Genomic DNA, 25,276 nt, shown 5'->3' with positions numbered 1-25,276 from the left:
GTTTATTACTTGATCAGACTAAAGGAGTGCAACTCAGCACTAGCAGGTAGGAGGAGCAATGAAGACTCAGTAGCAAGAACTTTCTTTCATCTCTGAGACTTAATTTGAGGAAATCAAACTGCCGCAAAGGCTAATGTGTTGAGTGCAGCTAGGCAGTTCAACACATGGTGTTCAGAGGCCACAGAAGATTTAGGCAGACAAACATGATCAATGCAAGAAGTCAGGTCAAGCAGAGCACTGAAAACCAAGACTCCATGTGCCAAGTGAAAACACAAAGTTGGCTAGAACCTGAAGAGTTCTTGGAGATAAAGTCTATTCAATGCAGAAGCCCAGCCAGTGTGGGAACCAGACATATGGAGCTGTTGCTCCTGTCTAGAGATCTTTAGAGCCCTAGTACGAGCTAGACTATATTTCATGGTCCAAGACAAGCAGACTGTGCATTCAAGACAAATTTAGTCCTTCAGGATACCAAAGGAAGACTTGGGATTCTTGGGAAAACTACCAAGTCATAGTAAACACAGAACCTCAGTGTTGTCAGTGTGGATATCAGGAGTGCTGTAACTCAGAGATCATATAGATGCCCAGGGCTTCCCTCTAGAGGTGCTCTGGATTCTGGGTCTTGTTGGCCAAGTGACTAATGAGAGCCTAGTGCTGCGGATGAGACCCAAAAGTACACCCTGCTTCTGGGAGCCGGGGAAGACAAAGCTGCATAAATGAAGCAGGGGTCAACATCTGATCGTCAAGAACCAGCAGTGCTGGCATTCCCTGGAAGCTCACTAGAAATGCAGTGTCTCAGGTCTCCAGACCAACTGAATCAGAATATACATTTTATTAATATCTCCCAAGTAATGTATGCATATTTAAGTTTGAGAAACACTGGGCTAGGCCAGTGCTACCAATGCACCTCAAAGCTCTAATGATGATTCTCCAAGAAGCTACTCTATTGCCAGTTTATATAGGAGGCTGCACCCTTGGTACCACCCAAGTCAAATCTCAGAACCGAAAAGAAACTAAGAGAACATCTATTTGATGCTCTCATTTTACAGATGAGGAAGCCAAGTCCCATATGGGTACAGCAACTTGACCAATGCCACAACTTATTAGTGACAAAAACATGAATGGGTACTTGAGTCTTCTAGTTCTTCATATGGATTTCTTTGTAACATGCATATAACAGCTGCTTACTAACAAATTAATAGAACACTGATTGAGTGCACACTACATGCCAGGTGTTTTGTTAGGCGATTAAGATACCAGGGTGAGGAAGTTATGAATCAATTCCATCTAGTAGAGGAGGGGCTCTTTTTTCAGCCATTCCTGGGCTGTAAGGGATTCCTCATTCAAGACAATTTTAGATACAGCATTTCTCAGTGTTTGTCAAAGCCACAACACTTCTTTACCATTGAAAAACAAGTCTTTGTGAAAGTGAGTAAGGGAGCATTGGAAATTTCGTTGTGGGCATATTATCTCCTGTAGAATCCAATCCTGAGTATGCAGGGATAGTGACACTTATCCCTGAAGAGTGAAGACAAGTTTGAAATAGAACTAAGCACATGGATTTGATGGGAACAGCCTGGGAGGTCAGATATGAAGCTGGATTGGGGTTTGCAGTGGGTCTGAAGGATATGGAGAACGAGATACCAAGCAAGGTAGGGTGAGGAGCCAGGAGTGGTCATGTGGCTTACAGTGACAGCAGTGATGCTCTAAGCACTTCATGTTGATCATTGAATCCTCGCAGGATCCATGGGGATGGGGATTACAACATCTCCCTTTTACAAATGAGGAAGTAGAGGCATAACATTTTCATAATTTGCCCAGATCACACAGCCGGTGAGTGGGGGAAGCAAACCCAGGCACTTTGGCTCCAAAGCCCAGGCTCACAGCAAATAGCTGTAAGTGAGTTTAGAGTTTTATTGTGTAACTACTGCCTCATTTTATCCAAGTCCATTTTGATTTCGGACTGTTATACTTTGAAATTAGTTGTGCCATGCTCAGTTAGAAAAGGCTTTAAAATTGTATTGCAAAGCCATTGACAAGTGTCAGCCTGAGGAGGGGGAAAGTCATTTTCATTATCAGGGGTTAAATATAAAGTGTATTATCTATCTGAATTTTTCCGCGAACACACTGTGGGGAACTTCATTAGCTCTTAAGAGATGTAATGAAAATTTCAGAAATATGAAGATATTAATTAACATGTAGCAGGTGCTGCAAGCACTACTAAAAAAAAGTATAAGATGTCACTCCTGTCCACAGGGACTTTGTATGCTAGCCTGGGAGTCAAGGTTAACAAACACAAAACAAGAGCAAACACCATAAGACAGACTAATCTCTCTGGGACTCATTTCATTTTCATTTCAGAAATGTTTCATCAGATTTACCATAGTTTGAAAAACCAGATGTGAAAGACTTTTAATGAATAAAAATAGCATTTCTCTCTCTGTCTAGCTGTCCACATCCCTGAATCCCACCATCAGATACAATTACTTTCAACTTTCAACTGTCTCTGTTTTATTGGGTTCCCGCCCACTCCACACCCCGCCCCCATACATCTAAATTACATGCTCACCTGATAATTCCTTTAGTGATCAACCTCACACATTACTATGGAAGATAAAGGCTAATGTTAATCTCTTTTCTCCCCTCACATATACTTTTCTTTTCCATACATTCTCCTAAATGAGGTTTTTTTTTTTTTTTTTTGGTTTTTTTTTTTTTTGGTTTATTTATTTATTGAGGTGGGGAGGGGCAGACAGGAGAGGGAGAGAGAGAGAGAATCCCAAGCAGGCTCCATGCTGTCATGAACCGTGAGATCATGACCTGAGCCAAAATCAAGAGTTGGACACCTAACCAACTGAGTCACCCAGGTACCCCTCTCCTAAATGAGTTCTATCAAAATTCTTAAACCCATGGCCAGTGTTTACATTATGGCTGTGTAAATATCACTCACAGCTGAACCAAATAAGGTACTGTTTCCTTTCTTCCTGATTTCTAACCTGCCTTATTTTTGTTTAACTTAGTGTTCTCTGTATCTTAGAATCTCTCATTCTTCCTAAGCTTTCTAAGAACTATACAATTCTTCTGCACATGGTCAAACTTACAAGTTTATCTTCATTCTTTTATTGTCTTCTTCTTCAGAGACATGCTCCAAACTGGATTGATTCCTCTCATGGTTCAGATATCATCATAAGAGCCCCCTTCGCCATCCTCCTGACAATTCCTTCATCTCTTTCTGAGATAGGTTCCCTGGGTCCCATGTTCCTCTCTATATTGACTTTTTCTCCTGTGGGAATGAACATATATTCCAGCTCCCTGATAAAGGATGTGTTGGAGATTCTGATTATTCAAAGGACACACCATACAATATATTCCACAAAGTTTATTCATGGAAGATTTTGGTAAAGGATAAGGCATGGTAGGATAAAGAAAGCTCAGATAACCATTAGAGAGATCCAAGATGCCTGGGAGCAGTTGTCAGGGTCCTCACTCAATTGCACAGGATACACTTCATCTACAGATCACGAACCACCAAAATATGGTAAGATAGCTTGGTCTCAAGAAGGTTGATGTCTTATCTGAGGAGGAGTCTTTCGTACCTCTCTATTTGTGTAGTCAAAACCTTGTGTGGGACCAGACTCAGTGATAGAAATGACGAGAACAATATAATCATCAATATGTACATTTCTACCAAAAAAATGCTGACAAGATGTCACAGGATGCCCTTTGGTGTGTTTCAGAATCAAGGACAGGACTGCATTAGTCACTGGGTAGTACATTTCATTCACCTTTGGCCAAGGGCCAATACCATGACTACAGTCCCCTGAGATGTTAACCAGTTGCAACAGATTGACTGAGATTAACCCTGTACTTGCACAGGGTATAAGACGATCTTGAATACCTAACACAAAGTCATCATTGTAATGCTGACTTCATCATTTTCTAAGCATAAAAATTCTAGGTTGAAAATTATTTTCTCTCAAAACGTGGGAGACATTGCTCCATGTCTCTGGCAATCCTGAATTGCTGTTAAGTCTGGTCCCATTCTGGTACCTAGTTCTTTCTTTTGATTTTTTTTTTTCCTGTGAAAGCTGTGGGGATCTTCTTTCCATCCCCTGTGTTCTGAAATTCCATGGTGAACCTTGGTGTGGGTCTGTCATCCATTGTGCCCCTTACAATCTGGAAAGTATATCCTTTAGTGCAAGAAGAATTTTTTTCTTTGATAATTTCCTTCCTTTGATTATCTCTGTACATTCTGGAATTATTATTCAGATATCAAATTTATTAGATTATTTTTCTCACCTTTTATCCCCTGTTACCTAGGTTTTAAAATTTAGGTTTACTTCTGGGGAGATATCTAAAATTTTATATTTCAAATCTTTTGTTGATTATTTAGTCATTGTGATCATATTGTTTTAGTTCTTAAGAGCTCTCTCTTGTTCTTTGTTCATTTTAACAGCACTGTGTTCTTGATTCACAGATGAAATATTGTCTCTATTCTCTCTGAAGTTATCAATTATGGTTTCATTGAAGTTCTCTTCTGCTCTCTGTCTTATATCTGATTCTTCAAGTTCCTTTCTTATGTTAGTTTTGGTCTCTACCTTTCATTTCATGTCTCGTGACCCTTGACTATCCATTCATTTGTGAAGGTGCTACAGGGTATAGCAGGTCAGACTTATTGATTTATGGGCCTCATTGTAGGGTAACTGCAGGAGCCAGCAGTTTCATTGCAGGATGCTGAAATGTCAGGATCTGTAGGTCTTTTCTCTTTGTCTGGTCAGTTTCCTCAAAGAGGATCCTTTTCAACTTCTGTCTGGTTTCCTACATCCCGAGCAGGGGCTGCAGTGGGGTAGGGGATGTCTCTTATTCAGAACACAGACTTTCACTTAATTCCCATGTTTTCAGTCCTGCATCTCACTCCGTACCTAATACCCCTGAGAATAGATCTCTGATTTAACCTCAGCAGAGAGGAAAATGTAAGGAAATTTGGCCAGAGAGGAAGCAAGAAAGTAGGAAGTCTGGTTGCATGGGCTCAGGAAAGGCATAGGCAGGAGGAACATTTCTGCATTCTCCATCATGGTTGCTGTTGGCAACCCCTCTGAAGGCAGTTAGGACACAGCCTTTCCTCTTTTCTGAGTCCCCCAACACTCTTCTGAGCAATTTATGTCCTTCAACATGCTGTTAACATCTCTTGTCGGCTTTACCTCCTCTCTTATTGTCTGTCTTTGTGGATTTACGCCTTTCTAAAAAAATCCCTGTGCTCTTATTTCAGTTTGATTATCAAAGAAACAGAGATAAATGCACACATTAATTAGTTGGTTTTGACTGGCAATTCTGGGCCTCAGCTTTCTCATATCCAAAGTGAGGGACTTAGACCAGATCCATTCTAAGGCTCTATGAATCTCAAATTCTGCGACTAGGACTGTAAATAAGTGCTATAAGGAATTGACTTTAAGGATCGTCAAAATTCAAACAGCAGGGAAATTACTAGAGCTTGAGTCATTAGGAGAAGTTCCATGTTAGAGGTGGGGACCAGAGAGTTGTGCGTAGGCTGAATAAACAGAGAGAAGAGTAAGGAGCATAAGTGAGGCACAGAAGCAGCTTTGACCATGGATAGGAAAGTTTATGAGGTTGGATATTCACTTGGTAAAGACTTCCAACTCGTAGAGGGCCTCCCAAGGTTGAGATTTAAACTTAATAATTGCAGTAATAAATGGGTCTCTTCAACAATAATATAATATTATTATCAAATGGCATTTATTTTCACCTCATAAACTTTGTACAATTCTTTCTGGAATCATTTCTCGTGTGTGTGTGTGTGTGTGTGTTTAAATTTATTTCTGAGAGCGAGCGAGAGAGGGACAGCACGAGAAGGGGAGAGTCAGAGAGAGAGATACAGAATGTGAAGCAGTCTCTAGGCTCTGAGCTAGCTGACAGCACAGAACCCGACACAGGGCTCGAACTCACAAACCGTGAGATCATGACCTGAGCTGAAGTCGAACGCTCAACCGACTGAGACACCCAGGTGCCCCTGGAATCATTTCTCTTAAAAGTGAATTGAAAAACAATAGTTTTCTCTTTCAAAGAAAAACTTAAAAATTTAATGATATTATTTTGAGGCAAAGTGTAATTTTAATGTCATGTTTTATTTGTCTTTTAATTTTCTTATAGGTTTTATTGTTGTATGCATATAACCTGAGGCCCCAGAATATTTCAGACGAGTTGCCTGCTAGCGCTTACAGCAGTGTCTATGTTGGCTCTTTCTGGGTTCCACTGAACAGGCAAGTAATGGATTTCCTACAACTCTGCTGATATTTTCTTTAGAACAGGCTGCTTTAGGAATGGTCAAGGTAAGTCACAGGAGAACTTTTAGAAGGTATTTTTAGAAGACTCTTCCTTTTATTTAAAGAAGTATGATATTGCAGTGGTTAAGAGTATGAACTCTGAATCCAAAGCCTGCTTTGGGTGAAATGCCAGTCATGCCCCTTATTAGCTTTGCAAACTTGAGCTTGTTACTTAACCTCTCTGTGCCTCAGTCTCCCCATCAATGAAGTGGGAATAACAATAATAGTGCTGAGGGTTGTGGAGAAACAGTTCCTGACACTTCATAAAGATTATAGAGAGTACAATGATATACATTATATTTTGCCTATAAATTGGGGCATATTTAATTTTTTTAATGCTCATTTATTTTGGGGAGAGGGATAGAGCATGAGTAGGGGAGGGGCAGAGAGAGAGAGGGAGACACAGAATCCAAAGCAGGCTCCAGGCTCTGAGCTGTCTGCACAGAGCCCAACGCAGGGCTTGAACTCATAAGCTATGAGACCATGACCTGAGCCAAAGTCGGCTGCTTAATTAACTGAGCCACCCAGGTGCCCCTAATCTGGGGCATATTTAAAAAATAACCCGAGGCTCTGTATTGGGTTGCAAAATTATGGACAGACTCCATGACCTCTGTTGTCCCACCTTTCCCCCGTACCAATCCTATTTTATATTATTCCCCACATCAAAAGCCTCTGCTTCATGCTGGTTGTTTTCCTTCCTCTCCATCAAACAGGGCCTGTCTCTAACTTTTGCTCATGCCTGGTTTCTCTCTTTTCCTGTTTCACTTTACCAAATTCCTAGTTTGGTTTTTTAATTTTTTTCATTGCTTATTTAATTTAGTTTTGATTCCATCATTCACTGTCCTTGTGACCTCAACCTCCATTTCCTCAGTTGTAAAATGGAGAGAATATCTATTCTTCCTGCCTTTCAGGGTTGCTGTTAAGATCAAGCCAGACAACGCATGCATATCTTCTGAAAGACTGAAAGCAATGGGCAAATGTCAAGTCTCATTACTAACCCCCATGTCTGTCAGTGTCTGTTCTTTGCCCTGCAAGGCACCTGGTAAGCGCTTAGTGAACAGAGACCTGGTGCTTTTCTCTTCTTTCCTGAAGAGCCTTGTTCATGCTCCAAGATTTTAATTCTGAAGGACTTCTTGGCCTCGCCATAAAAGAGAATAAAACAAGAGATGTTTCAAGAGCTGGCATATTTTCAATTATTCAGCCAATTTTCTCTTTTCTCTTTTTCCTTTTTCCTTTTTATTTTGAACTGGCAGAAAATCTAGACACAGGACATATACCAGCACAGCTAAGCAACAAAGTTATGAAATTATACACTTGCTTTGTGTCCAGAAATACGGCAAAAAAATTTTTTTAGAATCACATGATGAAAATGACGATAATTACTGCAGAATAGAAGGCAATCAAACTGACAGAATTCTTTTTTATTCCAAACAGTTTTTAATTTGGATGTGTTTATGATCAGTGGTAGGTTTACTAAGGTTAGGGACATGCGCTGTCACTGAGGCCACTGACAGTCTCTCATCTAATCTGTCCCTTGGTGGCACAGTGAAAGCTGCCCGTTTCCCTCACCTTGGCTGGCATTCCTCATACTCTTAGGAGGGCCAGGTAACATCAGTACATGGGGAATTGCTCTTGTCCATCTTTCAGAAGGCAAAGTAAGAGTATTAGAGGTCCGAAAAAATAAGCCAGAGAAGGAACCTGAATAGCCTTCAAATTGGACCATCCTTTTGAATCATTTATGTCACTTCCCAGTCTCCAAATTAAGTACTCACAAGGAAAAACGTATTTCATTTCTTGGCATTTTCTTCTATAGCAACAAAAGAAAAGATAGTGTTCTCCATACACATGCATAAAGTTTTCTGTGTAGTTCTAATTACGTTCTTCTAACCAGATCCAGTCCCCTGCCTACTGTCTCTGCCTTTACGTCTCCTGCCATCCACATTTCTACTTCTGCCCCAATCCTGCCTCCAGGCCCTGTCAGGCTGGGAGGGAGAGAGTGCCCATGAGTCAGTAAATGAGAGCAGAGGCTGTGGAGAGCCGGTGTGGCCTGATGGGATGATGGATGCTTGTGGGTCAAGATGGGAATTCAAAAGCTAGACTGAGCACTGACATGGACAGAGAGGTGAAGATGTATATGGGCAATATGTTGGGCAAATGGGGCCATGAGGGTCGGGGCCGGAAGCTGAGATGCTACATCCTCTGATGTTGCTCCTTGCCCAGGGGCCCAGCCTGCTCTGCTCTGTCTCAGCCTGCTTTTTAGAGAGTTGGACCAGGCCATTTGTTTTTGAAGCAGATAGTACAGCTCTGGACATTCACTGACAATCTGAAACCCAAACATCAAAGAACAGTTTATCCTTCCTGCCATTCCATGTATTAGAAAGGGAAGCTCCATTATTTATTTATTTTTTTTAATGTTTTATTTATTTCTAGGAGAGAGAGAGAGAGACAGCGTGAGCAGGGGAGGGTCAGAGAGAGAGGGAGACACAGACTCTGAAACAGGCTCCAGGCTCTGAGCTGGCAGTCAGCACAGAGCCCGACGTGGGGCTCGAACCCACGAACCGCGAGATCATGACCTAAGTGAAAGTCGGACGCTCAACCGACTAAGCCACCCAGGTGCCCCGAAGCTCCATTATTTTTGAAAGAGAAATGGGAATTATAAGAATTCCTTCTTGGGTATTAAAATGAAGAATGGTGTGTTAGAATATCATCTTTCTCTCATGTGGTTTCTTATGGTTAGGAATGTATATAGTTATGTCATTTTATCCATGCAAAATGCTGGTTTTGTTATTCCAGGCTTGCAGTAAGAGGAATGTCAGGGTCAGAGAGGTTAGGTGACTTGTCCAGGGTCTCATGGCTGGTGTGTGTTGGAACCAAGCATGACTTTCCCAGGTCCTTTGAGTCCTACCTGTTCTCTCCCCAGTGCATCAGGCACCTTTTCCAACACTACTGGGGATGACCCATTTTTTTTTTAATGGATGTTTTCCAGGTAAACTTTTAATAACAGATTTTTACTTTTTAACCATTGTCTTTTTTTTTATAAAAGAGTTTGTTAAACATACTACATCATTTCAGGTCCTCTTATGTATAATTAAAGATACGTTTTCACCTTCTATCATTATGATCATCACCTATTACACAGTGTGGAAAATTGGAGAATTGACCTGCCTGCATATGCTTTTTTTTTTTATTTAATATTTTATATTTATCCATATTTANTTCTTCTCCCCCTTGTTCCTCCGCCAAGTTCCTCCTAATCCTCCTATACGCTGCATATGCTTTTGATGTCAGTTTGATTTAATGGATCATTTACTTCATTCTCATAAAAGTTTTTATCCTTCCCTGGATGGAGACATCCACACTGATGCACACACACATGCATGCATATATATGCTACATCCTATAGCCTAGACTCACTGAAGGCCACACAGGTGCCTGTTTGCCTCATTCAGCTGCTCCACATGCTTTTCCTTCTCCTGACTCCACTCACCCATTTACCTCTGCCTTCAGAGAATCCACTGTTCACTGGCCTGTGGCTCCAAAAGCTTCCCATCTTCAGCATAATTGCCACGGTGTCCTCTGCCTTCCTCCTTGGCTTTTGCTTTTCCTTCTTTCTTGATCCTGCTCCCTGCCCTTTCACCCTTCCCCGCACAATATACTGCATTGTTGTGGGCTCATTGATTGGCCTTTGCAAGCCATTGCTAACTTGCTCTAATTCTTACCTTCAGGTCAGCAGGGCGGTCATGGCACGGCATTAAGATTTACATAGACGCAAACCTTTTGTTATTGCCTGGACTTTCTTTGCCCACGTAAATGTTCATTTTCTTTATTTTCATCATAGGCAGTATTTTGGATGTGTGCATTTCTGCCATTGTGCCTTTACCACTTTGTCATTTTATATCTCTCTGAGCATATAACTAGATCATAAATATTATACGGGTTAGAATTGTGCCTCTTTGCTCATGTTTCTTGAATGAAGGAATGATTGAACGAATGATGTTTGGGAATGCCAGAAACCCAAGTATTAGATATCTGAGGACTTACTTTACACATAGTACTGATTCTGGGAATAAACGAATGCCTTTCTTAACTTTTCAAGTAAAATACATGTGCATCTGTTATTTTTAGAGTTATTTCAATTCATGAGAAACTATCTAATCTTACGCAAATAGCTGAAATATCATTGCCAACAATACCTGAAATTACTTCAGATGAAAATGTATCCGAAATCCAAGAAATGGAAGAGAAATCAATTGATAAGGAAATGGAAGTAAGTTATTAAATAATGGAAAATTGCATTGCTGTTGCGGCATAGATGTCACTTATATAATTATTTAGTGATTATTAAGTGATTTTTTTTTACTTCATCAAAGCACAACTATGTAACTAAATTTGAACTTTGTGGTTCTTCTGTTCTCTATTTCTCTATTTAGAGTATCATATGTGATCCAATTTTTTTGGACACATAGAAGTAATGTAAAAGTAGTGCTTCTTTCAAAGCTTTTCTAAACATACCAATTATAAGAATCGATGGTGAAAGAAAGCAAGAGCAATCTAGAGAAATCATTCAGATATCACCATGAATCCCAAGAAACAATGCTCTGTAACTTTATATTATTCTTTTATGCCTTATTCTTAAGTCTACTGTTTGAACATTTTTATTACTCAAGAAATGTGTAAAGAAAAACATCTTTCAGACTTTCTCTATGCATGTATGTATTTTTTGAACAACAACAAAAAAGGCATTATCTTAATGGTGTATTATTAATTTGATCACACAGTTGAGTGGTTTTTGTGATGATTGATTTATGTGTTTGGAGAAGAGGGTCATTGAGGGTCATTTCTCTTCTACACTTCCTGAGTTCTGAACCCATTGAGGAATGGGATACAGCAGATGGAAAGTGGAAATCAAAATCTCAGTGTCATTAACTGAGAAAGCTGATTGATTGTCAAACATTGCTTTAGGACTGTGACCAAATGAGCTTAGTTCTCTATCACCGCTGAATGAGCCAGACTTGCCCACCTAGTCACACCTGTGTAACCATAGGATTCCCCAGTGTCCTTCTGCCCCCGTCAGACTCACTGAAGGAAGGGGCAGAGACCAATAGTCTAGGCAGGGTGCCTCCAAAAATATAAATGAAGATTACCCAGAAGAGGCTGAGCCCAGCATGTTCTTTTGCTTTTCCCAAACTTACCAATCAGTTAAGTCACTCCACTTTGCTGGCAGTATATTAGTTACAAGTCCGAAAGAAGCCAGAAGCATTCCTCCTTCAGTAATGGAGTGGCAATTCCTTATGCTCTATGGAAATGAGAAGAGCAGGGACATATTTGTTCTTCTCTAATCACTTGTCCTTTGAATATCCACTTGCTCATTAATCCAATTTCTTGAGTTATAGATTCTGTAGTTATTGTGGCCATTTTAAAAATCAGAAAGCACTCCAAGACTTTCTGAAAAGGGACAATCTTCTACCCAACCTTTTCTCACTCTGCAGTCCCAGCCATTGTCAGTTCTTTCAGCTGTTTCTCTTGTTATTTACTTCCATGTGTAGCATAATATGTAGTATCAGTCATAAAAAATGAGGTAACAAACAGCCTTCAAATCCAAGTGCGTTAACTGGGGCCCTGTTCCATGTCCCCTCAGGCCAACATCCAGGCTGGTAGCACATCCATCACATGAAATATCACCAGTCACAGCAGCAGGAGGGAAGAAACAGGGCAAACCACACATTGGCTCTTAAGGTTTCCATCATATCACTTCCACGAATATTTCATTGACCAAAGAAGTCACATCCTATGGGCTTGGAAGGAGGAAAACCAGAAATATTGATGAATAGTGCTAATAGCTACAAATAATTATTCTTTTTTTCTTTTATGGATAAACTTGAGATAATATCTATTGATTTTATTATATATATATATATATATAAAATAAAAGAGTACATAAGGGTTTAATTCACTTATACTTCTCCCCAACTTCTCCTTTCCCCCTTTCCCAAGCATTGCCTGATCACAGATTTTGGTTAAGTCTCTATTCAGTGTTTACATTATCATGCCTCTGGAAACAATGTTCACAGTTGTGTCAAATAGTGTACTATGGTTATTTCCTTTCTTGCATAAGGTTTGGTTTTTCTTGTCTTTTTTTCCTTAACTTTCTTCTGATCATTACACCAGAATTTTCATATGTTCATCCACAGATTTTCACCCAGTTGTTCATGCTTATCAAATATCTCAATTCCTTTTTTTCTTCTTGAAAGCTCCCATCTTTCTGCTCTAGTTGAGAACTGTTTGCCCCCAGTGCCTGCAACATACCTCTAAATCTGGAGCCTCCTTTTGTTGCTTTCCTGGTTGAATTCCCAGCCATTTGGGGCCCAGCTCTATTTCTCCTCTCTGTAAGCTTTTAGGATCTTTTCCTCATTTTGGTCTGCTCTATTTTGTTTCTTAAATCATTTTTTGCTAGTTTAATATTCAATTATGATAATGAAACATTTTTAACTCTTTTTAATTTTTTTAGTGTTTATTTTTGAGAGAGAGAGAGAGAGAGAGAGACAGAATGTGAGCAGAGGAGGGGGAGGGGCAGAGAGAGAGGGAGACACAGAATCCGAAGCAGGCTCCAGGCCTTGAGTTGTCAGCACAGAGCTCATCGCGGGGCTGGAACTTACAAACCATGAGATCATGACCTGAGCTGAAGTCAAATGCTTAACTGACTAAGCCACGTAAGCCCCCCAAAACGTTTTTAATTCTTAAAGAAAAGTATTGATATACTTCTTTTTTGTCTTATTTCTACTTTTTCTTTTTTTGTGTGCCATTCTAACCTTTTTCCCCTTTTTTGTTGAAGTCTAGTTAACACACAATGTTATGTTAGTTTCAGGTGTAGGTTCAGCTCTTTATTTCCTCATCTATGCACTCATGTGAAAGTGTAAAAGTTGGAGACTCTCCTGATCCTCAGAGTATACTTATTATCATTTTCAGTCTGAATTTACCAGTAGAGTGAGTGAATGCATTTTTTCATTATTGTGAAAGCAACAAGCCTAGCTGTAAGAGGATTCATCAAGATTGGTTAGCCTTCACAAAATGCCACTTTCCCACGCTTCCCTTTTCTCTGCTCTGTGCCTCGATTTATCATAGACCTGATGTTTTAGATTTTGGGTTGCATATCCCGAAATCTTTTCAGTGTCTTTGTAGGTTACAATATGAAATACCAGATGTTTCTTGATATTGCCTATATACTGAGCACTTATAATAAATCTCCTAGTAGATCAGATATCTCAAACCCATAAGATTATACATATTATAAAATAATAATATAACACATATTTTCTTTGTTTCAAGATTTTATTTAAATTCTACTTGGTTAACATATAGTGTAGAATTTTACTTTGATTTATCACTTACATATAACATCCAGTGCTCATAACAAGTGCCCTCCTTAATGCCCATCACCTATTTAGCCTCAGTTTGTTCTCTATAGTTGAGAGTCTCTTATGGTTTGCCTCTCTCTTTTTTTCCTCTTGCCCCTATGTTCATCGGTTTTGCNATCAGTTGATGAACATTTGGGCTCTTTTCATAATTTGGCTATTGTTGATAATGCTGCTGTAAACATCGAGTTTCATGTACCTTTTCCAATCAGTATTTTTGTATCCTTTGGATAAACACCTTGTAGTGCAATTGCTACATTGTAGGGTATTTCTATTTTTAACTTTTTGAGGAATGTCCGTACTATTTTCCAGAGTGGCTGCACCAGTTTGACTTCCGACCAACAGGGGAAGAGGTTTTCCCTTTCTCCGCAACCAAACCAACACCTGCTGTTTCCTGTGTTGTTAATGTTAGCCATTCTGACAGGTGTGAGGTAGTATCTCATTGTGGTTTTGATTTGTATTTCCCTGATGATGAGTGATGTTGAGCATCTTTTCTAACATATGCATTTTCTTTCATAAAGTGCATGGTTGCCCTTTTATGTCTGTTTTCAGGAAGAACTCCACTCTCATGTCATTTTTGCATTTCTTTTGTAGATCACTTAATTTGGTCACTTAGTTTTTTGGTCATAGTCCAAACATATCAGATTGCTGTCTTTGAGCCATATTCTTTGCTGAAATTGTCCCTTGAGTCCACTTCCATATAGTTCATATATGAAAAATGCTTATTTTCTCCTGACTCTATTTATCTTTGCACCTTCTATTGTCTGTGGCAGGAGGGTGACCATCCATAAGAGCGTGGAGTCTAGGTTATGCTTTGCCACTCAGTTTTACTACCTAGGGTCAGTCACTTACCTTCATCTGGGACTACTGTTCCTCTCATCTCTAAAACTGATTGACTCACTAAAATAGTGCTCTAAGATGGAGAGCCACACCCCTTGGTTGGAAGGTGAGTCACCAGAATTTCCCTGGGGTCTGATGTGGGAATCAAATTTATCACAATGAGCTTGGCATCTCAGTCAAGAGGTTGACTATGAATATAAACAAATACCAAATGAATGGGAGTAGGGGGAAGCATTTGAATGTATCAGAGGGAGGAGGGAGGAATCCAGAGGTCCTACCTTGCTTTAACCAGAATTTGTGGCTTGCTTTCAAGTCCTGACTAGAATGGTGTATGTGAGTGGATCAGTCCTTGAATAAAATAGACTACTTTCAATCATGATGCTCTCCTCTGTATCTCTGAGTTTGTCTTGTTCTTCAACTTAGAAAATGTTTCCTCAGCTTTAGGGAAGGTATTTTTAAATATGTTTCAGTTCTGTTGTTCTGTATATGAGAGAATATCATCAAATGGAAGATAAACCAATATCTGTTTGGATAAACTGGCAAACAGATTAGTTCAGAACACTTGAAAAGTTGAGAAATAGAAGAAACATATAAAGTTTTCTTTTTTTTTTCCAGTATGCTAACTGGCACTTAAAAAAAGAGCTATATTCTGTGTTCTAACAAATCCCATTGACTAAATCTGCCAGTTCGTTGTCATGACAACCTTCACTTGGCACTAATTAGAAGTTAACTAGGACACTTGAAGAGATCGATTCTGGTCTGGAATTGGACAGAATTTTATAACCTCTATAGTCTATTATATTTATTTCTATCAGAGTATAGATTTTTGGTGGGTTATTAAATAGAAGGTACCAGAAAATGTGCCTTTGGTTGATACGGGGGCATAATGAATCTTATTCTCTTTCTTATTCCTTTCCCTTTTTTACCCCTCCCCCCAAAGCCTGTGGTCTGAAGTAAGCTAAGAAATTCAGAACACACATTAATTTAAGATGTATCAAGAGGGCTACAGAACAGGTGTTCTAATCACTTCTGGCTTGAAAACCACATACGTCCTTCTAAAATGAACAAAGCTGGCTCAGGATGACTGAATTATTTTAACCTGTCATTCATAGCTTTAGAGGTATCTTCAGAGCTTACCAGGGACTTTAAAGCATATGGAAGATGCACACCATCCTAATTTTAAGAGAAAAAAAACATCTTATTTGGAATGAGAGCATACTGGTATGAAAAGCCTAAAATATGTTTACCAGTTCACCTAAGGTTAGTTCAGCAAACATTTATGGGATCCCTGGATTGTACAAGACAATTAAAATTAGTGTACAGTCAACATACCCCAAATATCAAAGTACTATGAAAACAAAGAACAAAATAAAATTGAACATTAGCATCAATTAACAAATTCTTTTTGAGGAACTGTTATGTGCAAAATGTTTTCCAGGCTTGGGGAGGAGATAAGGACATACAGAAATCGGTAAAATTAGGTCTTTGCCATGGAGGAGCTTAATCATTGTATGAGTATGGCCGTAGGTACCCAGGTGTCATTCATAATGAGCCCAACCATCGAGGGGTCCTCTTCTAGCTAAATGTGTCATTCCAAGAAACATCAATCTGCTGTTCAAAACCATTGAAAATAACCTAAATCTTTATGGAGTCTCTCATAAGAACATCCAAGAGGGAATTCTCTTATAACATAAGGCAAAACTTCTTTTAAATCTTCTTTTTCGCAACTGTCACATTCTTTAGTATCTCTCTGACATCCACAAGCAAGCTTCCAACAAAATACCCCAAAATACCCTGTACTCTTACTCTATTATTTTGAAAGTTATCTGTTTATATGTCTCTTCCTCTCTCTTTTCTGTGAATTCCTTTGCTGGGGGGTCTTGTTCATCATCTTATCTCTGATATTTAGTCCAGTACTTGACACATAATGCCTCTCCAGTGCTTGCTTAGGAAGCTTCTAGTTGAAGACCTGTGAAGGGCAGGTCTCATAGCAGACTGAGGATACAATAAGAGAAGGAACATGAAGTCATGGAACTGAATGTTATGCTCAAGGGACGATGAGATGCTTGCTGTGATGGGAGAACAGGGTGAATGTAGTGGGAGGTGGGGCTGAAGAGGTGGGTGGAATTAAGTGCTCCCTCCTCTCTGATTCACCACATGGTGATGTAAGAGTCTGTCTCTTCTATTCTTTCCACTAGACCATCCATTGGCTCCTTAACGGCTCTCTTTCTGTCTTGTTCATTACCACTTCATGACACTTAGGATGCATACGGTAGGTGTTGAGTGACTAAATGGTGAGTGAACTTTGTTCTGTAGGCAAGGGCCATCAAAAGGCAGGGCTGGGTGTGAGGGGCAGGAGAGGGAGTGGGCAGCACCTGGAAGGGCATCTCATGATCCACCTGTGATTGGCTGACATAAACTGGTGGCATGTGAAGGAGAGATGAGGGAAGCAAGAATTTGGAGGATGGAAAACAGTTTAGGAAGTTTTTTTTCCATATAGTAGGTGAAAGAAGATGAGGATTACAACTAAGTCAAAGAGTTGGCATGGTTATTTCTGAAGTAACTCAGAAAACCATTCTCTATAGAATCAACGGATGCTCCTTTTTAAGGGAGAAATGGCAAAGATTGAACAAGGGTCACTCTGTACCTTCCCAGCCCCCTGCCAACCACATGCACCATGCCTCCGGCAGCTGTCTGCCTGGGCTGATGAGCTCAAGACTTCACTTCTGTGGTAGCAAGGTCACATGAGGTCTCCCACAGCCTGATATCCAATCAGCAAGTTCTGGTGTGTGTATGTGGTTTTCTACAAATAATGCCAAAGAAATAGGGTGTTATTGAGGTGAAATTTCTATTGACAAATGTTGAGACAGGTAGTGGAAGGCATTTATTTATCAGGTAACATTGCTGTCTTCATCTGTTGTGTGAAATGATTAATGACGTTACACGGTCTCATTTTGCTCATAGTTCTTGATGAAATCATGACAGTAACCCATCATGGCTGTTACTGAAACCTTTCCTATAGGAAGGGAACATACTTTAACCAGTCCTGAGAACTCAATTAAAAATATAGATATATAAGAGGAGTTTAAGTGTGGACAGAAAGCCTGGGAGTTGCCTCACGGGAAAGACGTATTCCCTGATCAATGCTGGTTTCCTACTTGCCCTGCATCCCTTTTGGTCCCATTGAAGAAGGCCCACTTCTAGCCATGATCACTTCCTGTCCAAACAGTTTGAGTAATCTTCGTGCTAATTTCTCTTTCTCTTGTCTCTTTCTCAGTCCAGTTCACCTATGAACTATAGCCAGAAATATCTTTTTAGAGCAATTGGGTCATTATTTCCTTAGTCCAATGTCCCTCAGTTTCCTATAGAATAAAATTCAAATTCCTTACTTTTTTTTTTAATGTTTTATTTATTTCTGAGAGAGATAGCATGAACAGGGGAGGGTCAGAGAGAGAGGGAGACACAGAATCAGAAGGAGGCTCCAGGCTCTGAGCTGTCAGCACAGAGCCCGACGCGGGGCTCGAACCCACAAACCGTGAGATCATGACCTGAGCCGAAGTCGGACACTTAACCGACTGAGCCACCCAGGCACCCCTCAAATTCCTTACTTTTTCATGTCCTATTATAAGTTCACCTCTCCAGCTTTATTTCTTATCACTCTTGCTACCATGCTTCCTATACACACCCATATCAGATGTTTACATTCCTTGAATATCCACTGTTCCCTTACATGCCTTCCTTCATCTAGAATGACTTTGTCCCCATTCTCTGTGAAATCCTATTACTCATTCAAGGCTCAGTTCTCATGACCTTCCCTCTAGGAAGTCTTCCCTCTTCCTTATAATTCCTGTCTCCTTCACCCCTAGGCTCCTATAACCTATTCCTATCCATGTTCTGACCACATTCTACTTGGTGTTTATTTAGATGTGTATGAATCTATTCTTCTCATCTACTGTACACTTTGTAAGGATAGGATCTGTTTTTTCATCTTTGTGTTCCACAGCATCTCGGATATATTTTTTAATATATAGCTTTGGAACTCTGGAATTTGATCTTTTCTATGTTTGTGCATTTATTAAAACTTAATGTAATATGACTTAGGGCTGTGAATTCAATTGTGTGCTTCTTTATTTTAAGGTTTTAATCATCACTGGTCAGTCATAATTTAAAAATTAATGTGGGGTGCCTGGGTGGCTCAGTCAGTTAAGTGTCTGTCTTCAGCTCAGGTCATGATCTCATGGTCCATGGGTCTGAGCCCTTCACTGGGCTCTGTGCTGACAGCTCAGAGTCTGGAGCCTGCTTCAGATTCTGTGTCTCTGTCTCTCTCTGCCCCTTCCCTGCCTATGCTCTCTCTCTCAAAAAATAAATAAACATTAAAAAATTGTTTTAAAAATAAGAATTAATGGAATTTTATCATTTTCATATTTCTGAATGCTGGTACATGTAGGTATTAAAGCTCCCATAAAAGTGAATTGTTGCTGGATGCAGGCAGCATCACAAGATAGACATAGTTTATCTCTGATGATCTTGTAAAGAAGGGCTACTTACACTAGCTCAAGTAAAGTAGGTGTGGTGGGAGCAAAATGTGGGAGGGTTTGGTAAGTAAGCTCATACATAAGGACTCGAAACCAACACAAAGGGCCTCATGGAAAATGGAACTGGTGAGTCAGGAGCCAAGCCTGTGCTTACTTACAGGGGGGTGTGAGTTCTCACTCACCCTGTCCCCTTCTTTCATCTTTTCTTTTTTCTTTTTTTCTTGCTCTTACTCATCTTATATCTAGCCCCATGACTGCCTTTTCCAAGTTTGTATCAGGACCTTCAGCTCATATAATCACTACTAACTATAGCCGTCTTCTCTTACCCTTCCTTATATGAAATGCTAGAGAATCCAATTGATTCATCACTGCCTATGGGTAGATCAGATGCCCCACACATAAACATGGCTGTGTCCATGCAGTAGGGGCTCTGGCAGTGCCATCAACAATGACAATGTATGATTTTCACTCTTGCTTCCTTTTCGTTTACTTTTTCCATTTTTTTTCCTCAATTCTCAGCTATTCTTCTCTGCTTAAAAATCCCTTTCTGGGGTCTGAATTTCTTCATCCTAGCATTCTCTTCTCAGAAGAGTGATTTTCCAAAACCTTAATTTGGTGGGAATTACCGTACTTGATGTTCTTCTGTAATATGTGAATTTTAACAATGAAATAATGTGTTGTTCATAATTAAATCTTATCTGTTGTGACCTTCCTGTGTCTTTTTAAATAACCTTAATTATTTAAGGAATTGTGACCTTTGAGTCTCTCTAAATTTTCTCCTGGGGAATTAGTGTTAGGTGATGACGTAAGAAAAGACAAATAGAATAAAGAGTTTATAACTAAACTCTCCAGTAGTTTACCAGTAAGTTCAACCTCACTATATTGTCTTCTTATTTCTAGAACATGATTATTGAATGTTGCTCTGAAATAGTAAGTCTATTTTTGACTGATAGAGATACAACACCGTTGTCTGAGGTACGTATCTTTTGTAAAAATGTATCTGATTCTTTCGCAAGTATTATTGTTGCTATGGAAACAGAAATACAGAAAACAGCTATTATGAAAGTATCAAGAGCCTAACCCTCCTTAATTAATGTGAACAAGTGATAAACATGAGTTTATAATAGCATGTTATTTTGGTTAAAAATATTCTTTGTTAAAAAATCAAGTACAGAGAATTATGAAGAGGATAATTTTATTCAGAGACCAACTATGGGCATTCTGGAGAATATCTCAAGTGTTTTCCATGTATGGAGAAACTTTAGAATTTTTACATCAATGGGATTATACTGTACATGCATTTGTAGCATTTTTTATTTAACAGTAATGTTATGGAGATATTTTTTATGTGAAAAGTCTACTTTGTCATGTTTAATGCCTGCATAATAGTTTCTTTTGTGTATTTGTTGTCAGGATCTATGTGTGCAACTAGATTTTTATTCATGGATCTTGAAGTTGATAGATTCTAGCATATGCATATTTTACCCTTCTGTATTATCTCCTCAGTGTTACTTCTTTAGGAGTAGGATTTTGGAGTAAAAAGTGTATATAGTTTTTTTTAATTATAGTAAGATATAGATAATATAAAATTTACACTTCTAACCATTTCTAAGTATACCCTTCAGTGGCATTAAGTACATTCATAATGCTATGCAGCCATTTCTACCATCTAGAATTATTGACCATTGCAGACACATTGTACCCATTAAATAATAACTCCCCATTCTCTCTCCCCCCAGCTCCTGATAATCTCTATTCTACTTTCTACTTCTAGTCTACTATTTGCCTATTCTAGATACCTGATGTAAATGGAATCATACAATATTGCTCCTTTGTGACTGGCTTATTCCTTTTAGCACAGTGTTTTCAAAGTTCATCCTTGTTGGAGCATGTATCAGTATTTCACCCCTTTTTAAGGCTGAATAATGTTCCATTTTGTGGGTTTTACCACATTTGTGTATCCATTGTTTTGTGGATGGATGGTCATTTGAGTTGTTTCTATCTTTTGGCTGCTATAAATAATGCTGCTATAAACATGGGTGTGCAAGAATCTGTTTGAGGCCCTGCTTTTAATTCTTCTAGATATATACTCTCTCCAATCAGCAGTAGTTGAGAGGGCCAGTTTACAACACATTCATTTATGCATGCTCTCTTCATCCTTCCTCCCCTCCTTCTTCCCCTTTCCCTTCTTCTTTCTCGTCTTCCTCCTTCTCTTTCTCTAACCATTCTAGGTATGATAAGTTAAAAAGAGACATTTTCAATTATTTTATATTTATCAATAATATGGTCAAATGTAGTTTATATGTTTGTTGGCAGTCAGCGTTTCTCCTTTTGTGAAATAGTACTCATTCATTTAGTCAATCAAAAAATATTCAGAGTGAACTATGTGTCAGGAACCCCATTTTAGGTCCTGGAGAGCCAGCTGAGAACAAGCAGCAAGGACTTCACTCTCTTGGAGCTGCCATTTTTGTGGAGGGAAAGAGTAAATAATAGTAATACATCAATAAACAGGGTAATTTCAGATTTGCTAAGTGTTATGAGAGAAAGAAAGAGTGATATGTTAGAGTAGGGTCAGCAAACTACGGCCTGTGAGCTATTTCTGGCCCACTGACTGTTTCATAAGTAAAGTTTTACTAGAACACAGCATGCTCATTTGCTTATTTGTGACCTACAGCTGCTATGAGCTACAGCAGCAGAGTTGGGTGGTTTTGACAGAGACCATATGGCACACAAAGCCTGAATTATTTATTTTCTGGCCCTCTACAGAAAAAAAGTTTGCTAACCCCTGTGATAGAAAGTAACCAGGAATGGGTGACAGGTTAGGTAGGGTTGTCTGGGAAGACCTCTCTTAGGAGATGACATTTGAAGTAAGACCTGAAATATTACACTGTGTTCCTCCCACTAGATCATTAGCTTCTTGGAGCAGGAGCAGTACTATCTTAATTTTTGAATACTTACAGGGCCCAGTACATATTGCTTGGTTACTCTTTCTTGAATTGAATTAAATTCCCTTAAGTTTTATGTATCTGAAATTTAACATTTGCCTTAATTTTTTTTCACTTGGGCATTAATGTCCTTTTTCCCATTTTTTAAATGGGAATCTAATTTTGTATTTCAGAAATACATAGATTTGCCAATGGAGACATTGTAATAAAAATCAAGTTTAATCTAATTTTGTACAAACTGTGGTTGAAAAGAGGTCACAGAAAAAGGAGCTGTCCTTTAAGACACATGATTTATAGCATTAATGGGCCTTGGCATCTGACAGACCGGGGTTGGAATCCTAGCCTTGAGTGTTATTAGTTGTGTGACCCTAGACAAGTTATTTAACGTCTCCAAGCCTCAGTGTTCTTACACTTGAAGTGGGGGTAATAATGCCAACCCTTCACAGCCGTGAGGACTAAAGGAAATCGTATATGTTCAGTATCCGGAATAGAGTCTCACAGAAATAAGTGCTTAGTCATTGTTAGCTACTTAGGTGTCATCATTTTCATCCCTGCCATAGTCCTGCTTTCCATATGTGAGTCACCTAATTTCAAACAGATGTTTAGGATGCAAATTTGGTTTTGAAATATTGATAGAAAGGGAGAGGAACAGTGTTAAAGATAGAGAAAGATGGGGCGCCTGGCTGGCTCAGTCCATGGAGTGTGCACCTCTTGATCTTGGGGTTGTAATTTTGAACTCCACATTGTATGTAGCGATTACTTAAGAAAAATCTTAAAGAGAGAGACAGAGAGAGAGAGAAAGAACCAGGAACCATTTTCTTTGTCTGGGATGTAAATCACCATTGAATCCTAGAAGCATTAGGTCAGTGTGCAGGATCCTGACTTGAGATCCTGACAGTGAAAGGGTCCACCAGTCCAAGGGGGTCCCCAGTTGAACCCCATGCTAATACCTCCACTGAAAGCAAGCCTTACCTAGTAGTGCTTGGGGAGGTGGGGCATGGGAATGTCTGAGCTTGTTCCTGAAACCAAATTGTTAGACAAACAAAATTGCATGCCTTAGTGAAGCCATTTTTGTCACTGAGATGAGATCTTCCTGTGCAGTTTGGTTCCTTACTGAACACACCTATTACAATCGCCTTCACCTGTACTTCATCTTCCCAATTAAAATAAATATTGCCACACACAGCCTATGACAGAAACACTGAGAATAGCAAGAAGATGGAGAAAGGAAACGAATGCTCCATGCCAACTTTCTTAGTGAGTAATCACAGGATATAAATGATCATTAGGTTTCATTTCTGGTGTACCAACAACAAAGCAATCCTTCCCTTGCCTACGTAGCTTAAAATTATTGCAGTTTCCAAGTTATCAGGTAAGACTCAAACATGATGCTACAAATATGCTCTTTGTTCTGGCTGTGGCCAACCAAGGGGAGGACTAAGTCCTTATATACAACTGTCTGCTCATCAGTAATTATTGAGTTCCAACTGCCCACATAGCATTCGTGTAGATACTTCTGTTGTGGCCAAAGCAGCGTAGGTTAAAGTTCCTGCGTTTGGCTAAATCAAATATTTTCCTATTGGTTCACATGATACAAATAAATTTACTGTGTGTGTGTGTGTGTGTGTGTGTGTGTGTGTGTGTGTGTGTTTATACAGAGCTGACCAAAGTCATGCAGAATCAGTGTGGAAGGAAATTCCTAGGAGTAGCTCCTGGTTTGAAGGTGGAAAAGGTGATCCTAAGCCAAGAGATAAGACACATTATATGAGAAGATTGCAAACTGGTTTTTCTTGGCTGCATGAATTTGATAGGATTTCTTTTAGTTCAGGATTCCTAGCTGGACCTAGCATCGTGCCTGACAGATAATAATGATAGTCATCATTAAAATGCAAATGCTACTACTAGCAATAATTTTTATCGAGCACATGGCATGTGCAGTCACTGTTCAGTGTTTTACATACAGCATGTCATTGACTATTACAAGAACTCTGTGAAGTTGGTTACTATTATTATCCCTGCATTAGAAATGAAGAAATTAAGCAGCATGTTCAGGATCTTGTACCTTGTAAGTGGAGGAGGCAGGAGTCGAATACAGTTCTGCTTAAATCCAGGAACTGCATGTTTTGCCAAACTATACCCAGTGAATGTTTCAACAGAATGGGGAGCAGATGCTACAGGGAATTGAGGAGTGAGATGTGAGAGAGTGAAAGTTGCACCTGTAGATGGATCTTCAGGAAAGTTTGGGTGAGAAGTCTGGAGGGGTAGGAGATGGGCTGCAATGAGGGGAAAGAGCTAGCAGGGGTGGAGGCTGCTTTTCTAGAAGAGAAAAGGACACATGCGGGAGGCAGGCAGAGCCTTCGGGGAGAGGGTGGGAACAGAAAGACGTTGACAGCACAAGCCAGAGAACTGACTGGGAACAATAGGTAAGACTTCTTTCTCTAGGTCTTGGGGTGGCAGATTAAAGGTGGGAAGGAATGTGAGTGAGTGTGTAAGAAAAGGGTAGGAAAAGCTGGGACAGTTCACACCCCAAGGTTTTCACACTCTCTGTGAAGTGGAGGCAAGTTTACCTCTGGTAGGGTGGGCATGAGGGCTGAGGGTGTGGTCTCCAAGGGAAGGATGAAGGTCTCAAGCATTCAGTCATTGGGTGTGATGAGCGAGGAAGCTGCCCAAGGACAAGTAAGAGGATTGAAGGCCACACGGAGATTTAGAAGCCTTAAATGTGTTAGCGAACCAGGCATCTTTGTGGGTTTTTCCCAGCTGTCCTTGCCTTCCTGGATATAGAGTGGAAAATGCCAGCAGAGGTCAATACAAAAAGAGAATGCTAGTGGGGCAACTGACCCCATGCCAGAGGCTTGGTGGATTGCGGCAGCCACAAATTTACCTCATAACAGATCCCCAATCTCCTCCCTCCTACTCTGAGAAAGCACCAGGATGGCCTGGTGTCTGCCATTGTTTCTCAATGTTCCCCAGCTGTACAGAAAATAGTTTAATTATTCAATATGTTTTCTTAAAAATAACTTGAATTTAAGTATTAAAAAAATCCTTTATGACAGTTAAATTCTAATGACTTCCACTGCATTATTTATGTATATCATGTGCCTTCCTTTTCACATGATTGAATTTAGTGTATGCACGGTCTCTTATTTCTGATTAAAATGATCATTTTTCAGTGTTTATATTTAGATATTGACATCAACCTCATGCTG

At 39.6% G+C, this 25,276-nt stretch overlaps 1 protein-coding gene across 1 annotated transcript in view; it reads left to right on the top strand.

Annotated features, from left to right (window-relative positions):
• The window catches only part of CFAP54 (cilia and flagella associated protein 54), a 267,535-nt gene extending 242,546 nt beyond the window's left edge, over positions 1 to 24,989 (top strand). Inside the window, 4 exon segments of the mRNA XM_077772255.1 lie at positions 6,166 to 6,275; positions 10,464 to 10,605; positions 20,026 to 20,100; positions 24,828 to 24,989. Of these exon segments, the coding sequence (XP_077628381.1) occupies positions 6,166 to 6,275; positions 10,464 to 10,605; positions 20,026 to 20,100; positions 24,828 to 24,989 (489 nt within the window).
• The last annotated feature ends 287 nt before the right edge of the window (positions 24,990 to 25,276 follow it).

The sequence above is a fragment of the Crocuta crocuta genome, unplaced genomic scaffold (assembly GCF_008692635.1).
Source record: "Crocuta crocuta isolate KB4526 unplaced genomic scaffold, BGI_CrCroc_1.0 scaffold216, whole genome shotgun sequence".
NCBI lineage: Eukaryota > Metazoa > Chordata > Mammalia > Carnivora > Hyaenidae > Crocuta > Crocuta crocuta.
Note: the sequence above shows the minus strand (reverse complement) of the source record. Positions and strands in the feature narration are given on the sequence as shown.